The 18,116-nt window shown below is 44.4% G+C and overlaps 1 protein-coding gene across 1 annotated transcript; it reads right to left on the reverse strand.

The window, feature by feature from the left end:
- Nucleotides 1–12: 12 nt before the first annotated feature.
- METTL3 (methyltransferase 3, N6-adenosine-methyltransferase complex catalytic subunit) lies at nucleotides 13–17,551 on the reverse strand. The gene is made up of 11 exons (XM_077845535.1): nucleotides 17,325–17,551; nucleotides 5,461–5,678; nucleotides 4,966–5,370; nucleotides 3,195–3,370; nucleotides 2,391–2,607; nucleotides 1,988–2,175; nucleotides 1,582–1,620; nucleotides 1,287–1,395; nucleotides 1,100–1,165; nucleotides 843–955; nucleotides 13–219 (listed from the first exon to the last, which is right to left on the reverse strand). Exons 1-11 carry the CDS (start codon nucleotides 17,422–17,424, stop codon nucleotides 108–110), a joined length of 1,743 nt encoding a protein of 580 aa, XP_077701661.1. The 5' UTR covers nucleotides 17,425–17,551; the 3' UTR covers nucleotides 13–107.
- Between the last annotated feature and the right edge of the window lie 565 nt (nucleotides 17,552–18,116).

The following is an 18,116-nucleotide window of genomic DNA, read 5'->3' on the forward strand; positions in this document are numbered from 1 at the left end:
TGAAATCCCAACTATGATACAAACTTTTATTTAAATAAGGGGAAAAAAACTATTGTACAAATAGTACTCTTCAGATGCAGCCCGCAGAGCCATGTAAGGAAGTGCTTCTATAGATTTTTAGGTTTAGAGATGATACCATCTGGATACCTTTGCTTGAACCGAGCAACCACATCTGGGTCTAGTAGGTGGATCCCATCCAGTTGATTTCCAAGGGTGATCCTGAAGCAAGAATAAAGAAGGGGTGAACCAAAAAATCCTATAATTAAAAGGCTTAATATTGTTAAAAGATACATACCTTTTATTAAGGCTGCCTATCCTCTCATCAAATATTCATGCCAATTTTTTTAAGACCTTAATATTAGAATAGTATTTGGTCGTATGACTGGTTAGGAATTGGGCACAGATTTTGGTGTTAAAACAGGCTGGATCTGTATTACTCAAGAGTTAGTAACAGACAACTAACGAGGCGTACTTCACAAAGTTGCTGCCAGTCAGTCTATTTTTGGATAAATAAAATGCTAGCAGCAGGTCTTTCAAAGCTCTACTAACAGGATGAAAGATACTAAAACTGTTGACAGGATAAGTGGATTCTTAACCACCAGGGGGCAGATTCAGTACATCCCATAGAATAACTGACCACCCTTAGTAGAGACCCTAGAGAGCAGAGGTTTGAATCTTAAAACCTGTTGGGTCTCCAGTGTTACGCTGCAGAACCCCATAGAACAGTTTAAATACAAGCTTGGATGGCTTATGAATCCTCTGAAGCCTGTTTTTAGACTATAATGAGTCTAATATCCGTTCTCAACCATAAACGAGGGCTAGTGTGTCTTCTGGTTGCCTACCAGTTGGGCTGCACATTGTGTGGTCGTCCAAATAACTCAATCTTGCGAGTGCCAGGAGATAGTCTCTCAATCATGCCATAGATTTCATCTGGTTTATGACTGGTAGAACGAACCTAGGAGAGCGAGGCTTTAGTTAACTTTTAAGTTACCAAAGACTGCAATTCTAGCCCTTTCCATTTATGTTTATGATCAAATGAGAGAACCCGAAACACACCTGACTTAATGCAGAAGGTTTGGATGCCCGGGGAAGCACATACCTCAGCTACGATCACATCGCAGTCCAGACCCTGGTTGAAGCCTTGGGGATTTCCTTTGACACCAACCTGCTCACCACAGAGAACAGATTACCTTATGGAACCCCAGCATTTGAACTTTTTCTCAATAAGAAGTCCAACAATTCCTCTTTCTGCTCAACCTATTGAACCAGGCCCCATTGCTGCTCACCAAGCAGTGTTCCTTCCCATGGTTCAACCAGTGACCTGTACGGCCTGTCCGAATGATGCGCTGCAGTTGATTTGTCTTCACCCAAATAATTTCATCTACCCGTTCATAACTGTGGAACATAAGAAAGAGAGCTAGAGCTTTAATCAGGCTTTCACAGTTTAGGGGTAGTACCATTTACTCTACGAGGCAAAGACTCAAAGGGAATACTCTGGGAGAAGAGAACACATCTCAACTACAGCTATTATCTTTTTATTTCCATCAAAAGAAAGCAACACAACAATCACTACTTACTTACCCCCAGAGATTCAGACATTCTCTGCCCAACTCCATGGCCCTAAAAAGAAAAGGGTTAAACAGCTACTTGCATATCCATATTTTTTAATCCCTTCAAAATACTGAAGTGTTTTCAGTAGACATTCCATGAACATTTACATGCAAGACACCATTAGGGCAACAGGATGAATCTAAGAATGGAAACATAAGATCTATCTATTCTCAATGGCCTTACCTTTCACAAGGAAAAAAACGGTAAATAGAATTTAGGTATCATTTGTGTTATAAACAGGCATTAGGTCTCAGTAGCAAAAAAGATTGACTTAGTCATATAATAGCAGGGCTAGGAAAACCCAGGATTTTATCCCCACCCAGTACTCACTCTGTACTATATCTGCCCATACCTCCATATCTTTGAACTGCATTACCTGCCTGTGACCCAGAGGAAGAGAAAGCCATCATCCTGCAGTACTGGTATGTTGAGCCTGCGCATCTCATCATCTGTCAGGGTCCCATAGGGCAGCTCCATGTGAATATCCCAGGGTGGGTCAGCCATCACAACTGCAAACTTGCCCAAGATACTGACGTCCAGGTAGCGGATATCACAACAGATCCACTGCATAAGGTGGTATTTGGTCATCTTTCCTTCCTTGACTCTCAGATTCATGGCCCCAGTCCCTCTTTTCTGTTTGATTTTCCTGTTCCCTTGTAAATATGTATATCCCACACCATTCCCAATCAGCAAAGGTGATTATGCCTGCTTTCCTACATGTATGGCTGCCCTACTCAGAAGTCCCTAAGCTGAAGTAAGTTTTCTGAGCAGACAGTTACCTGAGGAGGGAAGAGTCGATCTGCATTGGAGTCCCCTCCAACACTCTGTGTAAGGGCAAGCTCCTGGCTAGGTGTATGGTCTTTGCTCCCAGGAGCCTCAGAATCCATGCAAGCATCAATTTCATAGTGAACATATTTGCAGGTATCCATGTGGAAACACGTGTTAAGGAATGAACAATCACCTAATGACTCATCAGTGTGTTTATTGATGATTCGTCTGGGAATTTAAGGGAGAATGAAAATCAAGACGGTGTTCCAGAGTTAGATCCCACAGTTCAAGTTCTAAATTGTTTAAAATTTTTCTTTTTTTTTTTTATCCTCTCCTAATTTTATCTTTAGAGCTTCCTCCAAGAGTTTTCACAGAAAGGAGGCAAGTGACATGGAAATCCATAAATTACACTAACTAAAGAAGAATTTAATTCCTCTGTAAGCAAAGACAACTTTCTTAGAACAGGAAAGAAGGGCTTTCTGGTTAGAGCTGATCTAAGAGCCCAGGTTCTTATTTCTTCTAAGATCATCCTCCTTCCATAGAACCTTAAGTTGTACTGGGCTTCAGAGACAAAGATGCCTTGCTACTGCAAGAAAGGGACATTAAAAAAAACAAAAAAATCATCTGTTTGGGAGTGCAGTCTATTTCCTCCCATAGAACACTACTTCTGAAAGTACACCTTCTAAGATAAATCATTAAAACTGTTTAATAACAGGATCAAAGACAGAACCCCAGTGACTGGAAGCAATGTGCTAAAAAGGAATGACTGCTTCCAGGAGCCCTGCCCCACCCCACTTCTCTCCCTCCCAAGACACCTGAAGTGCAGCTTGCGGCAGGGCCGGTCAGCATCGCTGGCTTTCATGCACTCCTCCTTGGTTCCATAGTCACAGAATTCTTGTACTTGGGCCCGACCTCGTGAGCGAAACTTCTCAACAATGGACTGTTCCTTGGCTGTTGTTGTATTTAATAACTCTAGGATCTCCTGACTGACCTGTGACATAAGAAGTCTTAGGCTTAAAAGGGTTTGCAGATAAAATGAGCCCTAAACCACCTCCCTAAATTCTACATGACAATGTCATGTTATAAGTGGTCAATGAGCTAACTTGTATGGAAAAACTGGGAAGGAAGAAAAAAGGAAAACGAACCCTAAGAGAAGAGATTTGTCACGGGTTCAGTCCTTTCTCACAAATCTGTATTTGGGATGGTATTAAAATATAAGCAGCCTGGCTCCTACTACTAAGCATTAAGCTAACCTTCCCTCCCCAGGAAAGCAATCCTTTCTACCAAAACCACTTCTATTTACATAACCAAGACACAGTAAGTACTGTACTGTTTAGCTGAGTCTGTGCAACAGTTCTGTAAGGAAGGGTACTCTGGTTATCCTCACGTTACAGATGAGAAGACTCAGGCTCAAGAGAAGTTAAATTAACTTCTTCATATTTACACAGCTAAAAGTAGCAAATGGATAAGAATTCACATAGGTCCAATATTTATATTCAGAACCACAGTGAACTGCCAATTCACATTGTTTAATCATCAGTTTCCATAATTAATGGTCCATGTAACTCCCTTCCAGTATCCATCTCCATTCATCTCCTATTTCTATATTTGTGTCCCCCTTCTGTTGACCTAATGATTCTTCCAATGATAAACATTCTCTAAATCAGTTTCTCAACACTGGCATTATTGACATTTGGGGTGAAGTAATTCTTTGTTGTATAGGGATTATGCTATGATTGTAGGACGCTTGGCAGCATCACTTGCTTCTACCCACTAAATGCCTGTAGCACTCCTGTGTTATGACAACCGCAGTATCTCCAGACATTGACAAACGTTCTCTGGGGGTAGGAAAGGGAGCAAAATTATCCCCAGTGGAGGGATACCTGGGTGGCCCAGTGGTTGAGCAACTGCCTTTGGCTCAGGTCACGATCCCAGGCTAACCAGGATCGAGTCCCGCATCAGGCTACCCATGAGGAGCCTGCTTCTTCCTCTGTCTATGTCTCTCTGTCTCTCATGAACAAATAATTAAATCTTAAAAAAAAAAAAAAAATTATATATATATATATATATATATATATATATATATATATATATATATATATATATGTTATCCCCAGTTGAGAACCACTATTCTAAACCCTCAACCCTACAGCAAGAACTCCTCCTTGTCCTTAGGGGTAAATCCCTCTCAAAGCTGTAATTAAAAGTATATATGTGGGATCCCTGGGTGGCGCAGCGGTTTAGTGCCTGCCTTTTGGCCCAGGGCGTGATCCTGGAGACCCGGGATCGAATCCCACATTGGGCTCCCGGTGCATGGAGCCGCCTCCTCCCTCTGCCTATGTCTCTGCCTCTCTCTCTCTCTCTGTGACTATCATAAAAAAAAAAAAAAAAAAAAAAAAAAAGTATATATGTAAGGATTGCCTGGTTGGCTCAGTTGGTAGAGCATGCAACTCTTGCACTTGGGGCTGTGAAAGTCTGAGCCCCACAATGGGTGTAGAGATTACTTAGAGATCTTAACAAACACACACACAAAACAAAAAAACAAAAACAAAGCATATGTATACAAGCATTTCCATCTACCCCTACCTTCTTACTCTGTTGTTCCTTAGTAGACTGTTGGTTCAGAAGGCTCTCTATCTCCAGATCAACATCTGAGGCAGCATGTTTCCTTGATTTCTTGGTTGGCTCCTTGGCTGCTTCTGATGCTGAAGAGGCCAGACCAGAGGCCAAAGAGCTCGCAAAGGCAGCTACTGTGGTTGAGTCCTGCTCTGCACGCCGCTTCTGCCCTGTGATAGTCCCTGCTACCTCCCCAGGGCCCTTCTTTTCTGCCACCGCGCCCATCATGGCAGAAAGCTTGGAATGATCAGCATAGGTCACAAGAGTGGGATGCGCATCATCTTGTAAGAGACCTCGTTTTACCTCAATCAACTCCTGAGCTGCAAACTTCTGTAGGAGGCTTTCCACACCATCTTGAGTGGCAGGGGCATCTGGCTAGGGAAGGAGGGGAGGGGAAGGCAATAAGACACTGACCATGAACTCAAAGGAGTGGTATCTCCCAACCCTGTCTTTTCAGGTTATTACCGTGGAGATGGCAAGACGGATGGACACAGCATCAGTGGGCAATGTTAAGGCCAGATCAGAGAGGTGGTGTAGCAATTTCTTCTCTAACTCGGGGTCTGTAGCTAGTTCAGGAACTGCGGAAGCTGTGCTGGGCTTAGGGCCCCCAGACGTGGGCACAGTAGGCACTGGACTATCACTGCGAAAGTTGGGTGACAGCGCTGCCTCTGGATTTCGTAGATCTAGAAGTGAAGAGAAGTGAATAAAATGACAAAGGGCAACCACCGTAGGTCTATATGCTCCTTAGGAGTCAGTTCTCCAGCTCGTACTTTCATTTCATGTAGAGAATATCTGGCCAAATTTAGCACTAGATCACCTTTCCTCAATCATACAAGCATTCACTGCTTTGCCGAGATAATCCTGGATTTTCTGTCAACCACTTACCTTTTCTCTATTGAGTATGAGGTATTTTCCTAATTCCTGTGCCTACTGTGTTTCAAAGGAAATTAGCAGCATGGTAGATTTATTTTTTTTTATCTTTTTTTTAATTTTTATTTATTTATGATAGTCACAGAGAGAGAGAGAGAGAGAGAGGCAGAGACACAGGCAGAGGGAGAAGCAGGCTCCATGCACCAGAAGCCCGACGTGGGATTCGATCCCGGGTCTCCAGGATCGCGCCCTGGGCCAAAGGCAGGCGCCAAACCACTGCACCACCCAGGGATCCCAGCATGGTAGATTTAAATGTCCATGGGGATCCCTGGGTGGCTCAGCTGTTTGGCGCCTGCCTTTGGCCCAGGGCGCGATCCTGGAGTCCCGGGATGGAGTCCCACGTCAGGCTCCTGGCATGGAGCCTGCTTCTCCTTCCTCCTGTGTCTCTGCCTCTCTCTCTCTCTATCATAAATAAATAAATAAATAAATAAATAAATAAATAAATAAATAAATAAATAAATCTTTAAAAAAATAAATAAATGTCCATACCATCTCCCTTCAGTCACTCTAAATGACAACTGAAATAACCCAAATTTAGGGGCACTTGGTGGCAAAGTATGTGAAGCACCTGCCTTTGGCTCACACGTCCAAGTCCTGGGATTAAGCCTTGAATCTGGCTCTCTGCTCAACTGCAGTCTGCTTCTCTCCCTTTGCCTGCTGCTCTGCCTACTTGTGCTGTCAAATACATAAAATCTTTAAAAATAAAGGTTTTACTTTTAAGTAATCTCTACACCCAACATAGGTTTCAAACTTACAAGCCTGAGATCAAGAGGCTCACACACTACCGACTGAGCCAGCCAGGTGCCCCTAGACTGCATCCTTTAATACTCAAACACAAAAATCTTAAAAAACATTGTGGAAACCCTGGTCACCAAATGAGATTTCCTGACCATTTTTCTCACTTACCCTACTACTTTATAAACCAGGTAGTCATCACAACCTTAACAAGACTTAAGAATTCAAATTAGGATAAAACATTCCCTTTTAGGAAGCTTAGTATCTATGATCGTTTACTTAAAATACAGATGGGGGCATCTGGTTGGCTCAGTCGGGAGAGCATGCGATTCTTGATCTTGGGGTTGTGAATATAAGCCCCATGCTGGGTGTAGAGATTACTAAAAATCTTTAGGAGCGCCTCAGTGGTTCAGTCGGTTAAGCGTCTGCCTTCAGCTCAGGTCATGATCCCGGGGTCCTAGGACTGAGCCCCACATGGGTCCCCCTCCTCAGCGGGAGCCTGCTTCTCCTTCTCCCTCTGACACTTCCCTGCTTGTGCCCTCTTTCTCTCTCACATAAATAAAATCTTTAAAAATCAGGATTTCAGGGACGCCTGGGGGGCTCAGCAGTTGGGCATCTGTCTGCCTTCAGCTCGGCATGATCCTGGTGTCCTGGGATCAAGTCCAGCATCAGGCTCCCTGCGGGGAGCCTGCTTCTCCCTCTGCCTGTGTCTCTCCTTCTCTCTCTGTCTCTCTCAAGAATAAATAAATAAAATCTTTAAAATCTTTAAAATATATATATATAATGGGGCTAAAGGAAGATGTAGAAAAGTTTTAAGTCAATACTTAGGATATGGTCATTTGTTAGGCAGCTATGAAATCTTTAATATTTTAGGTAAGCCATAAATTATTATCCATTACCCTTCCCACTTAATTCATATTCAAACTTTGTGCCAAGTATCTTACATATGTTGCTGCCATTAGTATGAGTTTTATTTTGTTTTTTAAAAAAGGCTTAAGGTACCTGGGTGGCTCAGTTGGTTAAGTATCCAACTCTTGGTTTTGGCTCAGGTCCAGATCTCATGGGTCCTGAAATTGAGCCCCCTCATCAGGCTACTTGCTCAGCAGGGAGTCTGCTAAAAGATTCTCTCCCTCTGCCCCTCCCTCCACTCCCAATGCACCCTCTCTAAATAAATCTTTTAAAAAAAATGAACACCTGGGGATCCCTGGGTGGCTCAGCGGTTTAGCGCCTGCCTTTGGCCCAGGATGTGGTCCTGGAGTCCCGGGATCGAGTCCCACATCGTGCTCCCTGCGTGGGGCCTGCTTCTCCCTCTGCGTCTCATGAGTAAATAAATAAATAAAATCTTTAAAAAAAATGAACACCTAAAGGGACGCCTGGGTGGCTCAGCGGTTGAGCGTTAGCCTTTGGCTCAGGGCGTGATCCCGCCCAGAGTTTCCTTCCACAGTCTTTATTATTATTTTTGTGTGTGTTAAAATCATTTAATGTAAGATCTATGTAAGATTTTTTCATCTTAGAAAATTGTTAGCTTTTTAATTATTTTTTAATTTTAAAAATTAATCTCTACACCTAACACTGGGCTGGAACCAACAACCCCCACCAAGACCAAGAGTAACATGCTCTGAGGCTGAGCCTTACCATCCTGACCTTACCAGGTCCCTTACCATCTTATAAAATTTAAAGTATACAATATAGTATAAGTAGATCTCTACAACTTATTTAACTTGCATAAATGAAGCTTTGTACCCTATGACCCTCACCTCCCCATTTCCCCTCACTCCAGCCCCTAGCAATCAGCATTCTACTATGACTTTACTATTTTAGATTCTGTCTCAAATATGATCTAGTGAGATCATGTAATATTTGTCTTTTTGTATCTGACTTATTTCACTTAGCATAATGTTCTCTTGGTCCACCCATATTGTCACAAGCAGCAGGACTTCCTTTGTTTTAGGGCTGAATAATATTCCACAGTATGCATATTCCATTTTCTTTATCCAATCATCCAATGATAAACAAGTCGTTTCCATACCTTGCCTATTGTAACACCATGAACACTGGTGTACAGGTACCTCTTAGAGATCCGGATTTCAATTTCTTTGGATACCTAGAAGTGAGATTGCTGGAAAATATGTATGGTAGCTCTTCTTCTTCTTTTTGTTTTTGTTTGTTTGTTTTTTTTGAGGAACCACCATACTATTTTCCATAATGTCTATACCAATTTAAGTTCCCACCAACAGTGAATCAGGGTTCCCTTTTCTCCTTGCCAACAAGTATCTTTTGATTTTTTTATTTAATAACAGCTATCCTAACAATTATGAGGTGATATCTCATTATGGTTTTTATTTGCATTTCCTTGATTAGTGATGCTAAAAAACTTTTCATATACCTGTTGGCCATCTGTATCTCTTCCTTGGAGATCTTTTATATCTTGATTTTGCATATTTTGCTTTTTGCCACGTGACTTAAAAGAAAATGAGAGCACGTTCACTGATTAAAATGTCAAAGAGGGGGATGCTTGGGTGGCTCAGTGGTTGAATGTCTGCCTTCGGCTCAGGTCATGATCCCAGGGGCCAGGGATCGAGTCCCCCCTCGGGCTCCCTGCAGGGAGCCTGCTTCTCCCTCTGCCTGTGTCTCTGCCTCTCTCTGTGTGTCTCTCATGAATAAATAAAATCTAAGAAAGAAAAGAAAAGAAAAGAAAAGAAAAGAAAAGAAAAGAAAAGAAAAGAAAAGAAAAGAAAAAAAGGAAAGAAAAGAAAAGGAAAGAAAAGAAAAGAAAAAAGAAAAGAAAAGAAAAGAAAAGAAAAGAAAAGAAAAGAAAAGAAAAGAAAAGAAAGGAAATGTCAAGGGGCCTGGGTGGCTCAGTCGGTTAAGCATCCAACTCAGTTATCAGGTCAGGTCTTGTTCTCAGAGTCATGAGTTCAAGCCCCACATTGGGCTCCACACCCAGTGTGGAGCCTACATGAAAATAAGTAAATAAAATAAAAGCATTTTCCATGATTTCAAAATTTCAGTCAGTGCTTCAGAAGTGCTCTTGTAAATGTAACTGAACCTAAATTCTGTTTGGGAACCTAACTTATTCATTGCCACGTTACTTTTCATTACTGCCACAAATAATGGTTCTTAAGGTATTGAGCTTAAATATGTAATAATATCACATTACTTTTTTTTTTTAATTTTTATTTATTTATGATAGTCACACAGAGAGAGAGAGAGAGAGGCAGAGACACAGGCAGAGGGAGAAGCAGGCTCCATGCACCAGAAGCCCGACATGGGATTCGATCCCGGGTCTCCAGGATCGCGCCCTGGGCCAAAGGCAGGCGCCAAACTGCTGCGCCACCCAGGGATCCCCACATTACTTCTTTGATAAATATTTTCTCTATTAAGTTTATTTGAAATGAAACCCAGAATCTAACAGTTCAAAGAAAAAAAAGGAATCTACTTATTATTGTTACATTCTGCTTTTACATTTAAAATAATAATATGTAGGGCACCTGAGTGGTTGAGCATCAGCAGCCTCCGGTCCAGGGCATGACCCCGGGGTCCCGGGATCGAGTCCCACACTGGGCTCCCTGCATGGAGCCTGCCTCTCCCTCTGCCTGTGTCTCTGCCTGTGTGTCTCATGAATGAATAAATAAAATCTTTAAAAAATAAAAATAATATCTAATTTTGGTTAAATGTTAAAACTCTGGTTTTCCTTCCTACCATCTGAATTATCTACCCAACTTTTCATGCAAATGTTACTTACTATTTCTAAACTAAATATATATTTTAAAGATTTTATTAATTCATTTAAGAGAGACAGAGAGAGAGCACAAGGAGGAAGAGCACCCAAGGGAGAAGAAGGAAGGTCCCTACTGAGCAAGGAGCCTGACATGGGGCTCCATCCCAGGACCCTGGGATCCTGACCTGAGATGAAGGCAAACACCTAACTGACTGAGCCATCCAATCATCCAGGCACCTGCAAAATAGACATTTTTTTCATCTAGATTTTGAACACTCTATCGCACATTATCTCAGTGAGAAAAAGTAGTGATTTTGCTCCAATTTTATTGTCAATGAATGAACTAAAATTGTGCTTTATAATTAACCTACTGCTACTCTCAAGAATATAATCATATAAACATTTCTTCTTCATATACAGTTTCCACTTTCTCCACTTAGTAAATGAATTTAGCTTTTTTAAAAAGATTTTAAGTAATCTCTACACCCAATGTGGGGCTCGAACTTAAAACCCCGTGATCAATTGAGCCATCTAGGTACCCATAGATATGTTTTGACTTATGTATAATTTTTCTTTAAGATTTTATTTTATTTATTCATGAGAGACAGAGAGAGAGAAAGAGAGGCAGAGACACAGGCAGAGGGAGAAGCAGGCTCCATGCAGGGAGCCTGATGTGGGACTCGATTCCAGGACCCCGGGGTCAAGCCCTGGGCCGGAGGCTGCTGATGCTCAACCACTGAGCCACCCATGTGTTCCTAGAGCTTATTCTTTGGTTAAAAGCTCCACTGAAGAGAAACAAAATATTAGCTCAAGAACATAAAAATATGGACAGTCAATTAATATAACACTATATGTTAATTATACTGTAAGTGTATACACACACACATATATAGCCAGTCTACTAATGTGCTTATTCCTAAAATATCAACATCTATGTGCACATCTTCAGTCCCACTGATGAAACATACTGAGCAGTTCACATATTTACCATGTTCTAAGCCTGGCCAACTCTATTTGTTTCAATTAAAATGAAATAAAAATTTATTCACAGTAATCATCTTCATCTGAAAAAGCTGTACTTTGGGCACCTGGGTGGTTCAGTCGGTTAACCATCTGACTTTGGCCCAGGTCATGATCTCAGGGTCCTGGGATCGAGCCCCATGTTGGGCTTCCTGCTCAGCGAGTAGTCTGTCCCTCTCCCTGCTTATGCTCTCTCTCTCTCTCTCTCTCAAATAAATAATCTTTAAAAAAAAAAAGCTGTATTTATTTATCTCTATGGAAAAGTTTGGTGAGGGCACCTAGATGGCACAGTGGGTTAAGCATCTGATTCTTGGTTTCAGCTCACATCTCAGTCTTAGGCATGAGACGGAGCCTCACAAAGGGCTCTGTGCTTAGTGTGGAGTCTGCTTCAGGCTCTCTCCACCACTCCCCCATCCCCACGTGCACTCACATCCTCTAAAATAAATAAATCCTTTAAAAAAAATATGGTGGGATCCCTGTGTGGCGCAGCGGTTTGGCGCCTGCCTTTGGCCCAGGGCGCGATCCTGGAGACCCGGGATCGAATCCCACATCGGACTCCTGGTGCATGGAGCCTGCCTCTCTCTCTGCCTGTGTCTCTCTCTCTCTGTGACTATCATAAATAAATAAAAAATTTAAAAAAAAAATAAAAAATAAAAAAAATAAAAAAAAATATGGTGATTCTTCAAAAAACTGAAAATAGGGGGCACCTGAGTGGCTCAGTTGGTTAAACGACAACTCTTGGTTTCAGATCAGGTCATGATCCCAGGGTTGTGACATCGAGCCCCGTGTTGGGCTCTGTGAGCATGGAGTCTGCTGGAGATTCTGCAGCACCACCTCCCCGTGCCCACCCCCAGCTTCCCCTCCACACCCACTCATACACATTCTAAAATTAATCAATTAAATCTTTTTAAAAATCAAAAGTAGAATTACCATATGATCCAGCAATTTCACTTCTGGATATACATCCAAAAAATTTGAAGCTGGATTTTTTTTTTAAGATTTTATTTATTTACTCATGAGAGACGCAAAGAGAGGCAGAGACACAGGCAGAGGGAAAAGCAGGCTCCCTCCGGGAGCCTGATGCAGAACTCGATCCCAGGACCCCAGGATCATGCCCTGAGCCAAACACTCAGCTAAGGATGGACACTCAACCACTGAGCCACCCAGGCACCCCAAAGCTGGATCTTTGAGATAAAGAGATTTGTACACTGATGCTTATAGCTGCATTATTTACAATAGCCAAAAGCTGGAGTGAACCCAAGTGTCCACCGCAAGATAAATGGATAAACAAAATTTAGTATAAACAGAGGCATGGGGGGGGGGGGGGCGCTCAGTTGGTTAAATTGCTACCTTGGCTCAGGTCCTGATCCCAGGGTCCTGAAATCAAGCCCTGCATCAGTGTCCCTGCTCAGCAGGGAGTCTGCTTCCCCCTTTCCCTCTGCCCCTCCTCCTGCTAGTGCTTTCTTTTGCTATTTCTCTCAAATAAATAAATAAAATCTTTTTTTAAATGTGGTAGAAGCATAAAATGGAATCTTCTTTGGCCTTAAAAAGTGAAGAAACTCTGACACATGATACAACAGGATGAATCTTGAAGACATTGTGCTAAGTGAAATAAGCAAGCCACAAAAAGACAAACACATTAGGATTCTGTTTATATGAGGTATGCATAGAGTAGACAAACTCACTGAAACAAAAAGTGGGACGATGGTTGCCAGGGACTATGCAGGAAGGGAAAATAGGGAGTTATTGTTTAATGTGTACAGAATTTCAGTTTTGCATGAAAAAGTTCTGGAGACTGGTCGCACAACAATGTGAATATACTTCAAGCTACTGAACTAGACACTTAAAAATGGTTAAGATGGCAATTTTTTTGTGTATTTTGCCACAATTGAAAAAAAAAGCTGTACTTTATTTTTTTTTAATTTTTATTTATTTATGATAGTCACACACACAGAGAGAGAGAGAGAGAGAGAGGCAGAGATACAGGCAGAGGGAGAAGCAGGCTCCATGCACCAGGAGCCCGACGTGGGATTCGATCCTGGGTCTCCAGGATCGCGCCCTGGGCCAAAGGCAGGCCCCAAACCGCTGCGCCACCCAGGGATCTCAAGCTGTACTTTAAAAATGTCAAACTAGGGCATCTGAGTAGCTCAGTGATTGAATGTCTGCCTTTGGCTCAGGTCATGATCCTGGGTCCTGGGAAGAGAGTCCCGCATCATGCTCCTCGCAGGGAACCTGCTTCTCCCTCTGCTTATGTCTCTGTGTCTCTCAAGAATAAATAAAATCAGGATGCCTGAGTGGCTCAGTGGTTGAGCCTCTGCCTTCAGCTCAGGGCATGATTCCAGGGTCCAGGATCAGGTTCCCCGCAGGGAGCCTGCTTCTCCTTCTGCCTGTGTCTCTGCCTCTCTCTCTGTGTCTCTCATGAATAAATAAATAAAATCTTTTTTCTTTTTTTTTTAATTTTTATTTATTTATGATAGTCACAGAGAGAGAGAGAGAGAGGCAGAGACACAGGCAGAGGGAGAAGCAGGCCCCATTCACCGAGAGCCCGACGTGGGATCCGATCCCGGGTCTCCAGGATCGCACCCTGGGCCAAAGGCAGGCGCCAACCTGCTGCGCCACCCAGGGATCCCTAAATAAATAAAATCTTAAAAAAAAAAAAAAAAAGAATAAATAGAATCTTAAAAAGAGGGCAGCCTGGGTGGCTCAGTGGTTTAGCGCCGCCTTCAGCCCAGGGCGTGATCCTGGAGACCCAGGATCGAGTCCCACGTCGGGCTCCCTGCATAGAGCCTGCTTCTGTCTCTGCCTCTCTCTGTGTGTCTCTCATGAATAAATAAATAAATCTTTAAAAAAAAAAAAAGTTGAGAAAGGGCAAGTAGAGGAAGAGGTACAAGTCCCATATGATAAGGGATTAATTAGTAGTCACTTTTTTAAATAAGGATTTTTATTTATTTGATAGAATATGCCCAAGACAGAACAAGCAGAGGGAGAGAGAAAAGCAGACTCTCCACTGAGCAGGGAGCCTGATATGGGGCTTGAGCCGAGGACCCTGAGATTATGACATGAGCTGAATTCAGGCAGCTGCTTAACCAACTGAGCCACGCAAGGTGCCCCTAATTACTAGTCAATTTTAAGGTCCATTTCACTTTTCTAAGATAATAATCACACTTTGGTATTTGGGGCCATTTGCAAACCTAATTACTAGAGTGTCAATACTTCATATAGGTTCTTGCTAAGCATGTTTAATAATTTTAACAAGATTGTATTCTCCCTTGAATGTAAATATATAGTTTTTTGGTTATAAATCTCTCGGCTTGTACACCCACTTCATAATATAAAGTTAAGATTCCTAGTACATCTGCCTAAATAACATGGTTAAGACTTCTACAAAAAATTTTTTAGGTTGTGCTTAAACATACATTGTCTTCTGGCCCAGAGCTTTGCTGGCCTGTTTGGTACTGTGGGAATAGGGATAAAACACACGATATAAACTAGCCTATCACTGTTCGTTCTTTCTTTTTCTTTCTTTCTTTCTCTCTCTTCTTTCTCTCTTTCTTTTTCTTCTTTCTTTCTTCTTTCTTTCTTCTTCCTTTTCTCCTTCCTTCCTTCCTTCCTTCCTTCCTTCCTTCCTTCCTTCCTTCCTTCCTTCCTTCCTTTCTTTTTAAAGACTTTATTTATTTATTCATGAGAGACACACGGAGAGAGGCAGAGGCACAGGCAGACGGAGAAGGAGGCTCCATGCGGGGACCTGATGCGGAACTTGATCCCAGGACCCTGGGATCATGACCTGAGCCAAAAGGAGATGCTAAATCACTGAGCCACCCGGGCGGCCCCTGTTCTTCCTTCTAATCAATTTGGTTATTCCCAAGAATCTATTTCTTTGAGTCACAGAGAGAAAGAGCATGAGCTGGGGTTGGGCAGAGGAAGAAGTTGACTCCTTGCTAAGCAGGGAGCCTGATGTGTGGCTCAGGTCCTGGGATCCTGAGCCACACAGGCACCCTCCAAAGAATCTGTATCTTTGAGCATTAGGATTCTTAGGAAAACATGAGACACACTCTGCTGGTTTATTAATCAAGATTTCATGTAAGATATAACCAAAGGTGGGGATCCCTAGGTGGCTCAGTGGTTTGGTGCCTGCCTTTGGCCCAGGACATGATCTTGGAGTCCCAGGATCAAGTCCTGCATCGGGCTCCCTGCATGGAGCCTGCTTCTCCCTCCTCCTGTGTCTCTGCCTCTCTCTCTATGTCTATCATAAATAAGTAAATAAGTCTTTAAAAAAATAAATAAAATAGAATGTATTCAGATCATTAATGACTACAAATACCATGGACAAAAAAAATCATTGGGAGACCTTCCTTAGTTTGGCTTTTTTTTTGTTTTGTTTTTTGGAGATTTATTTATTCATGAAAGACACACTTTTCCCTTCCCTGTCTGCAGTTCGTGGATTCATCCAGTCATTTTACATATTATCATAGCGTCATTCTGATTTTTTATAAGCATCAATCCTTGATCCCCAACTAAATTCTGATTCCGAGAGCAGGAAGGATGTGTCTAACTTTGTCTATCTACACATATGCCCACAGTGCAAATACTCAAGACATGTTTGTCTATTATGATGTCAGAGTCCTGACAAGACACCTATTTTCAGCGGCCATAACGCAAGCACACGCACCGAGAGGGAGCAAGGCCCGATGTAGTGGGGGGACTGCATCCTACTGCAGCCTGGGACACATTGCCACAGGGTGGCAGGGATTCGCTCTCCTTGCTCAGCCTCCTGGCTGATTTGCCTTAAATGATCCAGAGCTTGTGCTGGGGAGAGAGGCGGCTGCAACTGCACAATCTTTTGAGGCTCCTTCAAGTTTTAGGATGACAAGTGGCAAGAGGAGGGCAGGAAAAGTTTAAAAACAGGAGAAACACTGTGGCGCTGGGGTGGCTCAGCGGTAGAGCACCTGCCTTGAGCTCAGGGCCTGACCCGGGGTCCTGGGATGGAGTCCCGCGTTGGGCTGCCTGCGTGGAGCCTGCTTCTCCCTCTGCCTGTGTCTCTGCCTGTGTATGTGTCTCTCAGGAATAAATAAATAGAATCTTTTAAAAATCATAATAATAATAAATAAAAACATAAAACATAGGGCAGCCCTGGTGGCCCAATGGTTGGGCATCTGCCTTCAGCCCAGGTCGTGACCCAGGGTCCTGGGATGGAGTCCCGCGTCCGGCTCCGTGCGGCTCCCTGCGTGAAGCCTGCCTTCTCCCTCTGCCTGTGTGTGTCTCTCAGGAATAAATAAATAAAATCTTTTAAAAAATCACAATAATAATAAATAAAAACATAAAACATAGGGCAGCCCTGGTGGCCCAGCGGTTGGGCATCTGCCTTCAGCCCAGGTCGTGACCCCGGGTCGCGGGATCGAGTCCCCCGTCGGGCTCCCCACAGGGAGCCTGCTTCTCCCTCTGCCCGCATCTCCGCCTCTCTCTCTGTGTCTCTCGTAGATAAACGAATAAAATCTTTAAAAACAAAACCCATAAACATCCATTTTCAGGTTTCTGCTCGAGATGCAAACGGCCGGGGCAGCGCGGGGACCCCAGGCCCCGGCAGGTCTGCGGCCCGAGCCGTCCTCACCTCACGGCGCCCACAGGGGCCAGGCGGCGGCCGCCGCAAGCCGTCGCCCTCCCGGGGGAGAACGAGGCGCCACAGCAGAAGACAACGGGGGCCTTCCTGCTCCGGGGGGCGGGCGCGAGAGGCGCGGCACAGGCGACGCACGGCGGCCTGGGGGCCCGGGGGCCGAGTACCGCCCCCGCGCAGCGACCCCGCGCAGCGACCCCGCGGGCGTGAAGGCCGCCGGGAGCGCCGCGGCCGAGGGCTCTCTCGCTCCGGGCCCCTGCCCCCGCCCTCGCCCCCGCCCCCGCCCCCGCCGGCCCACGCCCCGCGCCTCACCCAGGTGCCCCGAGTCCTGCTTCCGCCTCCGCTGCAGCCTCTCTCGCAGCGAGTCCAGCTGCTTCTTGTGGGCCTGGATCGAGCTCCACGTGTCCGACATCCTCGTCTTTCGGCCGAAGGCGCCTCGAATCCGGCGCGCGGGCTAGCGCCTCCCGGGGCGGCCGCGGGAATCGTGGCGGCCGCGCGCCGACGCCCCCGGGCTCGCCGGAAACGGCCGGGGCCACGCGCTCGCCCGGCACTCACCTTCCGTTTCCCGCCCGCTGGGGAGGAGAATGCAGACACCTGAGGTATTGGCAGCAGGGCGGAAATACTTTCTAGGGGCGCTCTCTGCGTCTTCCGGGCGCCGCGAAGCTGTGGTTGCCATGTCCGTGCCTGGCAGCACCGCCATGTTGCTTATACAGGCGCGCGGCCATGTTGCATCTGAGGGGCTGAGGCATTCAGGCAGCTCCGGTAGAGCAGCCCGGGCAGCGCACATCTGCATTATTTTTTCTCAGATTTTATTTTATTTTTTTAAGATTTTACTTATTTATTCATGAGAGACACACAGAGAGAGGCAGAGACACAGGCAGAGGAAGAAGCAGGCTTCATGCAGGGAGCCCGACGCGGGACTCGACCCCGGGTCTCTGGGGTCATGCCCTGGGCCCAAGGCAGACACGCCACCGCTGAGCCCCCCGGGCTGCCCAAAGATTTTATTTTATTTTTATTTTTTTATTTTTTCCAAAGATTTTATTTTAAGCAATCTCTACACCCAGAGTGGGGCTCAAACCTCCAACTCCGAGGTCAAGAGTCACA

The sequence above is a fragment of the Canis aureus genome, chromosome 13 (genome assembly GCF_053574225.1).
Source record: "Canis aureus isolate CA01 chromosome 13, VMU_Caureus_v.1.0, whole genome shotgun sequence".
NCBI classification, from domain to species: domain Eukaryota; kingdom Metazoa; phylum Chordata; class Mammalia; order Carnivora; family Canidae; genus Canis; species Canis aureus.